General features: G+C 33.9%; 2 protein-coding genes across 3 annotated transcripts in view; one reads left to right on the top strand and one right to left on the bottom strand.

Annotated features, from left to right (window-relative positions):
* The window catches only part of LOC127850612 (uncharacterized), a 1,644,088-nt gene that overhangs the window by 1,412,561 nt on the left and 219,105 nt on the right, over positions 1-12,422 (bottom strand).
* LOC127850614 (uncharacterized) overlaps positions 1-12,422 on the top strand; it is a 182,634-nt gene that overhangs the window by 166,899 nt on the left and 3,313 nt on the right. Inside the window, exons 1-2 of one of the 3 annotated variants that reach the window (XM_052383782.1) lie at positions 7,021-7,209; positions 12,072-12,140. The exons of the other annotated variants lie outside the window; for them this stretch is intronic. Of the exons in view, the coding sequence (XP_052239742.1) occupies positions 12,135-12,140 (6 nt within the window). The 5' untranslated portion in view covers positions 7,021-7,209; positions 12,072-12,134. Of the gene's footprint in view, positions 1-7,020; positions 7,210-12,071; positions 12,141-12,422 lie in introns of those variants that run through there. 3 annotated transcript variants of the gene reach the window in all.

Genomic DNA, 12,422 nt, shown 5'->3' with positions numbered 1-12,422 from the left:
AGTTCGAGAGTTAACCTTATAGCTACTCACAGGCACTGCGACACGGAACCAACATAAATACTTGTTTTGTTTTGTTGATGTTTTTAAGCAGAATGATGAGTGGCACATCTATTGAATGTTAAAAAGTTCGGACATTCTGATCTCGCGGAACGGGATTTCTTCATAATGCAAAGATGATTCCGCTGTTGTTAGTTTTGACATCAGGCACATGATTTGACAAAACTTATACGGAGAAAAGAGGAAAATTATGATAAGTTACACACCAAATGTCAAACCCCTGGCCCCTTCCGTTTTCTAAGAAGAAGACTTCTGAAGTTATCGATATTTACTATGTTAATTGTGTATATACTACCGACATCACTTTGTTTTGATTGAACATTTCTCACTAGCAATGGACCAGCTGTCTATAATCTTCCTTGTTAAGAAATAACAGTTATCAAGCATTGGTTGAAAGGGCTGTTATGACTCGTTTTTAAAAACTTCCTTCTGCGGTATGAAGAGGGTTAATATTAAACTATTGCCATTTTAATGTGACAATAAACAAATGCAACTTTAAGTTTTTATAGACAGTGTTTACAATGACTTTTCAGAGTAAGATTTTTTTTGTACAGACATTCTGATTTTGCGAAGCTAAGGTTTTGTTGAATAATTCAAAGATAATTTTGAAGAGTCCGACGGACTTCCTTGACACAAAAACAAGGAGTCCGAGTCTCATGTCCCGTTAGTGTCGAACACTGATTAGTAATATGCGTTTGTGTTGTATGTATTTAACACTAACATCACTATATGGCACAGTGGCCACTGTACATTCAAGCTGGAACAACGCCATGTATTGATGTAGGACACAGTTTGACTCATACACATTTTCTAATGATTAATTGCTGCAGCATTTCAAAATGTACACACGCGTCTACCTAATTGATAATGGAGCCAATCGTGTATCTGGTTTCAATATGATCTCACAGTATCATCAGGGATGATAAGTCATTATTATTATCCTCGTTTGGTACAAACTGGGCTAAATGCCTCTGCGTACAGTGCCGTCTTATATTTATATGTGCAGTCTGTTATCAGGGACGACGATTCCCGCATTGTCTGGACCTAAGGAGATACTTCGTTTAAATATAAATTCCATAAAACGGAACGTGTCGTCCCTTTTGGCTCATACATATTCATACAATCGAAGACATGTAAATATCGACAATTTTTTTACAAAATAACAGAAAATAATAATAAATAAACCTTGTTCTAATAAACATATCTGGATGCATGCGCGTAAAATGTCTTACCTACTTAGTCAGTGCAGACGACACTTTCCGCATATGTCTTACCTACTTAGTCAGTGCAGACGACACTTTCCGCATATGTCTTACCTACTTAGTCAGTGCAGACGACACTTTCCGCATATGTCTTACCTACTTAGTCAGTGCAGACGACACTTTCCGCATATGTCTTACCTACTTAGTCAGTGCAGACGACACTTTCCGCATATGTCTTACCTACTTAGTCAGTGCAGACGACACTTTCCGCATATGTCTTACCTACTTAGTCAGTGCAGACGACACTTTCCGCATATGTCTTACCTACTTATTCAGTGCAGACGACACTTTCCGCATATGTCTTACCTACTTAGTCAGTACAGACGACACTTTCCGCATACACTGGATTTTCGTTTAGAAGAGACCTCCTTTAAACTAAAAATTCCAAAATTTTTTATAATATATATTGTTTATCTCTAGGCAGTAACACAATAATTATAATAAATATCACATTCTCGATTCGTTTTTTATTTCCTCTCATATTTTCAATAGGAAAGTATTAAAAAGAGACATACAAGCAAAATATCGCCTGTGTGAATCGATTATAGTACATTCGGATACTTTTTCTCGGTAACGGCTTTTATCGTTATAAAACAATTGCTTAGTGCACTTGTACTCAACTGTCCAATATGGAAAAAATACAGACTTTTTGGATCCAATACCGGAATATATTGGACGGTCACGTGGTACATATGAAGAATGCCGATTGGATGAATTTATTGGATATAGAATAATTTAATTTATTTTCGGACTGCAAGGGCTTGTCTGGAATGCTACTTTACAAACAATCATAACGTCAAGAATTCCCAGAACGCAGATCTAATATTTAACAACATTTAACACTCAAATGTTATGCCAGATGTTATGTGGGGACCTCAATATCCACAGGTCAAAAACTGTGACACCACAAACCGTGCAGTGAAATGTCTTGAAAACACGAATAGTCCAGAAAAATGCGGTGACACAGCACACGTCCAGTTTAATGTTGTGACACCACAGACGACAGGTCCTATGCTGTGACACCAAAACAGTTCAGTCAAATGGTATGACACTACAAACCTTTTAATCAAATGTCGTTACATCATAAAACGTTCAGTAAAATGTCGTGACACCGAAAACCATCCAGTCAAATGTCGTGACACAAAAATTCGTCAAGTCAATACTCGTGACACTACAAACTGTTAAGTCAAATATCGTGATACCACAATTGGTTCAAACAAATGTCGTGACACTACAAACCGTTCAGTCAAAGGTCATGACACTACACACCGGCCAGTCAAATGTTATGACACTACAAAACGTTAAGTCAAACTTCACGACACTACAAACCGTTCGGTAAAATGTCATGACACCAAAGACCGTCCAGTCAAATCTCGTGACACCACAAACCATTCAGTCAAAGGTCGTGACACTACAAACTGACCAGTTTTATGTTTTGACACTACAAAACGTCAGTCAAACTTCGCAACACCACAAACCATCCATGTTACAACACAAACGATTTACACAATTTTGATATTAAACGTGTTATTAATACTTAGGTAATATTAACTAGTATAATAAAAGCATGTGTGATTGTTTTATTATTTTACAAAATATCTTAATCGGTTGCAATGACTTAGATATTACGACGGATATTTATCATCTAACATTCAAATAACGAAGTTCAACGGTATAACCTTCATTGCCAGATATTAAGATCACAGCGTGCGACTTGAAGACGGGGCACTTCTTGTGCGAGCTTCAGGCGAGCTCTTATCCATCGGACGTTGATCAGTGTCCGAACGACTTCCGGTGGCAGCGAAGGGGCGGCCCTTTTGATTCTCTGAACTTTCTCGTCCACACCATTGGTCTGACTTCCGGTTTGTTAGTTTTGTTAAATAGTTACTTTATTTAAAAAAAAAGAACTCATCGGAATTTTATTAGGACATATATTTTGGCATTCCCTTTTATCGCTGTAAAATGAAGAGAAACATGTGTTTTTTCACAATTTAATTGCACACAAATTTAATCTTCAACACAAATGCATGAACACAATTATCAAATGTATCTGTTTCCTCAAAAAAAGTGGGTGCATTTATAAACAATTAAATATTTGTAATATAACGAGCATTTTCTGGGAGAAAAACAGTTTTGATACTTACGCACTATTATAAATTGTCATCGTTTTGTATTATTATAAACATTTTCATGGAGAAAAAGTCAATGTTTTTTCATAAAACATATTCTTCTTAATAATACGCACTATTATAAATTGACATCATTGTTCGTAATATTCGCACATTTTCAGGAAGACACAGTCAGTTTTTTGGATTAAAATCAACATTTTTGATACTTCGTAATATTACGCACTATTATTAATTGTCATACTTGTTCGTAATATTACGAACATTGACAGGGAGAAAAAGTCATTTTGTTTTGCTTTACAAATCAACATTTTTTTTAAACTTAAATAACACAAATATACACATTGTAAATTTAGGCATATTTATAAATGCCTTCAAAGGATTCATTAACACCAAAATAATGCACATGTTTAACATTTTCCAATAGTTTTGAAATTAATAAACTATTTACAATTGTTCCAATACTGTTAATGTATATTGACTCTGATCAATTGTATGAAACACTTTATACGGATTCTTAACACTAAAATTCGTTGTATATCAAAATGTTCAACCAAATTCAAATATATTCAACCATATTCATCAAAATTCATTAAATGAATCAAAATCAGTGTAAAAATAATAAATTGGACATTTTTAAGAACTTTGCTTTTAAAGAATCAATGACACGTTTTATAGTACGGTTTATTATAAGCTCACATTTATATTACATGCATCGATATCATACGATAAAAAGGATTTGATATCCGAAATATTTTTGGCCTCATTTGTGCACGTGGTAGCATATACGTGCGCCTCTGTAAGTCCTATTGATCAAGTACTGACGCGCGCACTTACAAGACTGACGTTGCCGGAAGCACTTACTATGACACTTTATAAATCGCTAATAGTTGTTATTTTGAACTCACCAGTCTGGTTTTTTTCCGATATATGAACGCGCGCGGTAGGTACAAACAAACGCTGACAAGCAAAGTTTAAAAGAGAGTGAATCAATAATGTATCTTATCGCTGAATAGTAAACACCACTTTTTCTGCTTAAGCGTTCGTTATAGTTGATAAAAATACCATGCTTTAATCATCTTTAGATGAGCTGTAACACGATATAATGCTACATTTACATGTGAACAGCTTCGGTCACGTAACTCTGTCATTGCATACACCGTTCGTAGGCCTGAGCGTACAGTTTTATTGGAAGTTTGTCAACGAAACTACCAAGACATTTAGGCTATCGTATATATATTATACTATTCAAATATTATTAAAATCATTCAGACAAACTCCAAACCTTACTATCCTTAGTCCATTCATTTGTAGTACTAGAATTAATATATCGCTCCATATCAGTTGGATATTTATATGTCTATTGATATAGATCTAGCTCAATTGTGATGATTTTCTTTAATCTAATCTGAAAAGTAATGACAATTATTCGCTAAAGACTAAGGCCTTAAGATTAGAAGGCACATCACTAACGATCTTTAACATACATTATTTTTATTTTCTATATCTATAAAGCATGCCGAAAAAACAAGAACATCATCATGAATAATGTTTTGCAGAAGAAATATTGCATATGTCAAGCCGTTTGTATATGTTTGGTATATAAGTCTTGTCTCATGTCGTTAAAGGATGTTTGCTACTGGACCCATTCGTATAGGCGGCTGTACATCTGAACGGTGTATTTATACTTTAAGCCTGTATTAAACTTCTTACATACATGTATATCAGTGTGAGATTTGTTATGTGTAATTATTAGTAATGATAGTTATAATAGTTATTGTAATAACAACAAAAGACTTGAATTTTTACATTTCCTAAAAGAAACACCACTGTCGTTTAAATACTTATTATTCATTATTGAATGGGAAGCAAATCGGATATCAACGTCACTGGTCATTACTGTACGCGCTAAAAAACGGAAAAACCCACAGCGCGCGAGTTCCGAATTAAATCTATTGTTCAAACGCTTACATGCTCACGTGAAGATGATCTATTCCGGATGTCACACTCATGTGCACTTGTTATTCAGACAAACATGCGATATGGAAACTTTCTGCGCGGTCTGTTTAGTATATCTTTACAAAATAGATCACAATGTCGTAGAGATAAATTTAACCACGTCCGCACATTCACATCTCTTCGAAAAAATGCCGTAAAATAACACATTAATTTTGAAGTATATAAATAATATTTTACACGATTAATTTCCGAGTATGCTGTTTAATTAAGTAATATTTAACATAATTCATACCCGTTGACAATTCATATGGAAAACTTTACTAGGTTAATGTGCTTTAAAAAAGTTTTTATAAATTGTTCTATCATTTCGCAATATTCGTGAATGAAACATTTACATTTTGAATACTTGTGTGACTTCATAAGCATTTTTTCCTCGTATATTACTTAACTTAACCCACGATAACGTGTAGCAACACTGCTCTGAGAGAGAAACGCAGAAGTATATGTACGTGAGCCGCTTTCTGGGAAAACGGGGCTAAATGCATGTGTCTTAAGTGCCATCCAATATAGGACTACACAGGCTTATTAGTGAAGACACTTTAAACGTTTCTGCATAATGATCTGATTGTGTCATATATTACTTAACTGAAGCAACGATAACGTGTAGCAACACTGCCCAGCGAGAGAAGCACAGAAGTATATGTATATACGCCGCACTCTGGGAAAACAAGGCTTAATGCATGTGGCTTAAGTGCCATCCAATATACGGACTGAGTGGGCTTATCTGGGAAGACACTGCGCAATTCATGTGCCTTAAGTGCCATCCAATATACGCATGTGCAGGCTTATCAGGGAAAACATTGCACTGTATTTTTAAGTGAAACCGTCGTGACATAATTATTATGATAATACTGCTGCTGCTGCTGCTGCTGCTGCTGCTGCTGCTGCTGATGATGATGATGAAAGTGTGAAGTCCCTAATATATTCGATATATATATAAAACAATCGCATTCAGTTACAAAATGTACGTTGTTGCGTGTTTTTTTTCAGTTTGTTTCAGCCCGAGATCCTGGCAAGTTACTAGTGACGTGTTGCCCGTGTGCCATGGGCGAGTAGATTTAGGATCGGGCAACTCTATTTGAAAAGTTGGTAGTTCGTGGGAAATTAGCTTTTTAAAAAACCTTCAAATGGTTTTCCCGCAGTTGATCTTTACATTTTAAAAAGCACAAATATTCAAGCTCATAAAAGGGCACAATTCGTAGGGTCATGGCAGCAATTTCATTATATGTTCAGATCGGGAAAATGATAATTGTGTGACTTGTGTTGAATATTTTGACTTCTGGAGAGATATATGGTATTCACATATTCACACATACCCTTGTAAACATACTAAGTCACTAGGAGCCAGTATGTACACAATTGCCATTAACTGTACTGTAAGTGAACTCACTTTGGAGTTTGACTCGAGACTTTTACGGATGTTCATGATACACAAGTTCGAACGTACATGTACACGCAATAAGTCAGTACGAGCTGGTGTGTACAAAATGGCCTAATACTTGTTATGTACGTCACGGGAAATTCACGTTAACGTACTTCCGATTTTACTCGAGACTGTAACGGATTGTCACGATACAAACATTCGAACCAACAGGCAAGTGTTTATATGCTTTAAGTCAGTACGAGCTGGTGTGTGCACAATGGCCTTACACTTGTAATATACGTCAGGAAATCCATATCAACGTACTTTCGATTTCACTCTAGAATTCAACGGATTGTAACGATAAACATATTTGATCGAGCAAGTAAGTGAAGTTGTTAACTATTTACATTATACAATGTATTATACAATTTTTAATCATCCATGCTTAATCTTTTGCTGAATCATGATTGTTAATATTTGAAGTTATATAAGCATGTATTTTGACCGTGTTCATGTTAAGGTTGAAATGTATTTATTAGGACGCATTGTCAACGTTGAGGTATACACGGATACTTTTCAAAATAAGACAAATTAATTCATATATTTATAATGAAACAGCATTAAATAAGGAGTGTTGTGGCAGTATAGTGAGTTGTATTCCAATAATATATATTTTTTTAATAATTTGTCTACATTTCCTACATACAAATACTATTCGAAAAAATAATTAAAACAAATGTTCGTAGGCATTTTTAATTTTATTCGCAATCATGCAGCATGCAATCCGAATTTAAACTTATAAATTACTCATCATGTCAATACTACTCTGCTTGCTGAACAAGTGCAAACTTACAACGTTTCGGTAGTGTCTAAGCTTACATAACACATATTATATTAAATGAAACCAACTTCGTTGATATAAGGCATAACATTACATACATATCAACGTATCAAGTGTTCATAAATTATATACGGCCGATTAAACCGATCACTTATCTTACTTTTTCAGTTAAATAATTGAGCTTTACCTTATTTAAATAAATTATTTTTTACATTCATCTTGAATGTATTTCCATCTATGTCCACATCATAAAATAAGAGACGAATCTATAAGTCACTTCACTATTGTAAGAATACAAAAAAACACCTATACCAATTCCTTTCAGCTGACCTCATGTGAAATAAGTTAAGATGGTGAAAATACATTTCATAAATGTTTATGGAATTACAACAGCTTACAAAAAGTAAACCATCAACATAACATAACGACTATATATATAACGACATGACTTATAATCCCTTATAGTGTGTCCTAAATAAGTATTCATCCTTTTTTATGACATATTGTCTTTTTATAAAATAAATTAGAATTAAGATTTTGTTAACTTGTTGTTTTTTCGGAACTCTTTATCGTTTCACTAACTCAAACACCTTTTGCATATATGCACACATTTAACGTTACTCTAACCAATGTTTTTGACAACCAGTCAGTGAGCATGAATAAGAGCTAACAACAGCAATCAACTTGCCTATTGGTTACTTGTTTTTAGCTTCCCTGACCACAACATTCTCAGAGGCAACATGTCTTTCCCATTCTTCATGAACATCGATCAGAACTTTTTCCTAATTATAACTCGAACGCGTTCGAACATAAATTACGTAAGAACACAAACGTGTGATTCGGTAAACGGAAAGAAACACATTGTGAACACTCTGCATGTCAACGTGTGTAACAATTATCATAAAACTTGCTCAGAACGTTTGTCCCATATATATATCGGCCGAGTTCGTAAATTGTTCAGGTGTATTGAAAATGAGGCGGGGCAATTTGTATTGTATAGTGAACGCTCTAGATGTTACATTTATAACCAAATTTGCACGATAATTTCCAAGAACGAATGTCACAATGATATCATGGCCGATTTCAAAATGTGTTCAAGGCAATCAAAAACCTTGGCTGCCATGCGGTGGGAAAGTTTTTCTTAAATTGCTTTTCTGAAACCATGTGCACACTTTAGAAGGCACATTTATTGCCAAAAAAATATATATCGACTTATTTCGAAACTGGGTTTTATTGGGCACTACGTGAATAGGTCAAATCAACAAAAGCGTGTTAACACTCCATATTCCACATTTATCGACCAAACAACTTGGTCAGAACATAACACTTTGTTCTTAGTATGTCTCCGGCGAATTCAAATATGAGTTACGAAGATCTACATCTACGTCACTACGTCAAATTTAATCAAAAGCTTGTGGACTCTCACAATGACACTTTCATTGTCCTATCTTAAAACAAACACTTATTAAGAACCTTTTGTGTAATGATATCTCAGCCGAATTCTATACTTACTCAATTGTTGTAAAACAAAACGTCACTAGGTCAAATAAAAGCTTGTGAACGCTCTAAAACCCATTAATATCGATCAAGCTTTATGAAACGCTATGTGCACATAAGTCACCGTCAACAGTTTGGGAACTCTTTAGGCGGCACATTGTTTGTTCAATCATCCTGAAACATGCTCCGAATATTTATTTCTAATTATATCTTGAACGAGTTTAAAAACGCAAAAGTTTATTAAAACAGTTCAATTCATTCAGGTTTCAAGGGAGCGACCTGAGGCAATGGGCCTCTTTTTATCATTTAGATTTTAAAATAAAGTCCCGAATAGTACAATAATAATGAAGTATTCAACATCGTTTCTCTTAAATAGCTCAATATTAAAAAAAATTTATTTTATATCATATAACATATAAAAGGTGCCATTATTATCCTCGCTCATGTGTGTGTCGGTAAATCAGGAACGTTATTTCTTTAATAGCAAATTCAATGAACATGGTAGATATTTTGAAACAATTAACTAGCCATGACAGATTCAGCAACAGTACTTACAAAATACGATGGTTCAGATATTCATTACACACACAACTTCCGCTGCAGAAGTGTTACCACTTGTCTAGGATATAATGTTGTTTTAAAGTTAATTAAATTCGGCGCGTATTTATCAGTTTGCAATCAATTATGTACTATCTTAAATATTTTTAAGCGAACGGAAACAATACATTGCATATTTAGTGTTTTCGAACAAATCAACAAATGTTTTCTATTTATTATACGACTGTAGTATGTTCATGTTAAGATTGTTTTGCTTTTGTTAGTCTATCGTCTATTAAATATATAGACTGTTGTATATTTATGCCCAGACTGTTGTCTATTGAATGTTCAGAATGTTGTCTACTTATGTTAAAACTGGTGTCTCTTTATGTTCATACCGTTGTATATTTTTGTTCTTTCATTATAATTGATGTTCAAAGCCAATTTCATATTTTTTTAAAGATCATTAAGGTTTAAAAACTCATGTCTTTAATTCCATTGAAGAATATCTGATATTAAAGTTATGAAAAAAAATGAAAAACTATGTATCTTGAAACACCCCGCTTTAAATAGACGAAAGCTAGGAAAAGCCGTGATTTTGCATCAAGAGTTTAAACAAATGTTGGGTATACTTAACCTTCCCGCAACAATCTCAGCCGCGGCCCCTATATTCATATTCATTGGCATTTACAAAACATATGTAGCAAAATGAACTAAACGTTTAACTTATTTTTCACAAATAAAATCTACAATTCACATGTTTCGAACCAACAACAACATATATGTGATACAATTTTCTAAATAAATAACACGTTTTATAAAAATATGTCATAATGTCCAACATATGTGGGTGACCGAACATATAAGAATTGATGAAACTGTTGGAAAGCATTGACAAATACATGTACATTAAATGTTAATGTTTCTATTTTCATAACCAAAATAAAAAGTAACACGTATTTAGACTGCGCTACGCTTCTGCATAAAAGGTAAACCCAAAACGAATCGATCTGTAATGTATCGCTTTGCACTATGGTTAAAATCTAAATTATTGACATTTGAATTACGTCAATGGAAATACCCGCACAAATCTATAACACTTTACTTTCGATTTCGCTTTAGTACACACTAAATTCAAATTTTTGTAAATTGACAAAATTGAAAAAAAATGTTTCAGATTCGTAATTTTTAGTTTTATGGTATTTGTAAGGAAAGAGTATTACTGAACATTTACCATTGTCTTATATAGCCATTATATGCATCTTTTGACGATTTTAAAACCTAAAAATTATAAAGCGTTGCAACGCGAAACGATTGAATAATTTGTACAGTTCTGTTGTTGTCGTTAAATTTTGTGAAACTACGAAGATTGCGTATATAAGGTATACAATACACTACTATGTATACTCGGATGAATAGCCGATAGTGCTAAATCGTTTTTACTTCAGGACCTCGGCAGTTCTACAGGGGTCATTGGTTCGAAACCTGCTCTAGGCAATGTTTTTTCACTTTTTTAAATTTCATTCTTGAGTTTTTACTGGAGCTTTTACGATCGAATGTTAACATTTATCAATATAAAGCATTTAATGAATAACTTCAAAACATGCCAAAATCTGTGAAAAGGCCCCTTTAAACGATTGTAGCGAATGCTACCCACTGTCACCAAAAACACGATTTTTAAAATTGAATTACTTTTCGGAGCGATTACAAGAATTTTATCAAAGCTTCCAATTGTGCACGACAAATGCACAATCCGAAATATGTTTTTGTTTTCGTTCGATGCTCCAAAATATTCTATATAAACCTTCCACGTCCGAATAGCTAGAACTGTTGTTTCGTCACAGAAATTACGTCACAGAAACACGTAATAAACTGCGGAATCGATTGAAAGAAAATTAAAGTACAAAAAGCTGGTTCTGTAAAACATTTTAGAGAAAAAACAAAACAAAGATAAACAAAACAACGTTAGGTTTATTTTATAGACGTTAATACGGGCCGTTATACTCCTGCGGGCCGATTATCACTGCCCGTCCCGGCTCAGCCGTGTATTATCCTCTAAATATTTCTTTTTTAGGAATACACAAGCGAAACACTTGAATACTAAATAATTATGTATTTATTCTACAACATAAGTAATTAATGCATTGTGATTTTCAACAATCTGATTTAAATATATATTGGTTATGATTATCCATAAAAGCCAATGACAGGCAAGTCACTTTGATCAAATAGACCATGTAATTAACTGGTGTGTACTTTTATATAAATTGATATTAACTTGCAATTATATTTTCATTAAAATTTTGAATAGTATAAACAGAGTTTCCAGTATATAATTTTTGCTAATCATGGTACATGTTTTTTATTAGGAAAGCGATATTGGTGTCAGAAGAGCGTCGAACAAAAAGCGTTATCAAAACCTTCAATCAATCATGCAGGTATAGCATTAGCATTTGTTTGTAAACTAGTCGTTTGTATTGATAGTTTATACTGAACATAAGGAATACACAACAAGTTTTCACAGATACGGGCAAACTGACTGAGAGACACACACATTGTTGACCACACAGAAATGTTAAAATAGACAGACAAGAAAGCCACATATATACAAGAAGCGCGCTCTGTGAAAACGGGGCTTAAGGCATGTGCCTAAAATATCGTCCCACAATAGCCAGTCAGTACCGGCCTGTGTATTCCGCACAGACCTGTGAAGTCCGCAC

This window comes from Dreissena polymorpha, chromosome 11 (assembly GCF_020536995.1).
Source record: "Dreissena polymorpha isolate Duluth1 chromosome 11, UMN_Dpol_1.0, whole genome shotgun sequence".
Classification (NCBI taxonomy): Eukaryota; Metazoa; Mollusca; class Bivalvia; order Myida; family Dreissenidae; genus Dreissena; species Dreissena polymorpha.
Note: the sequence above shows the minus strand (reverse complement) of the source record. Positions and strands in the feature narration are given on the sequence as shown.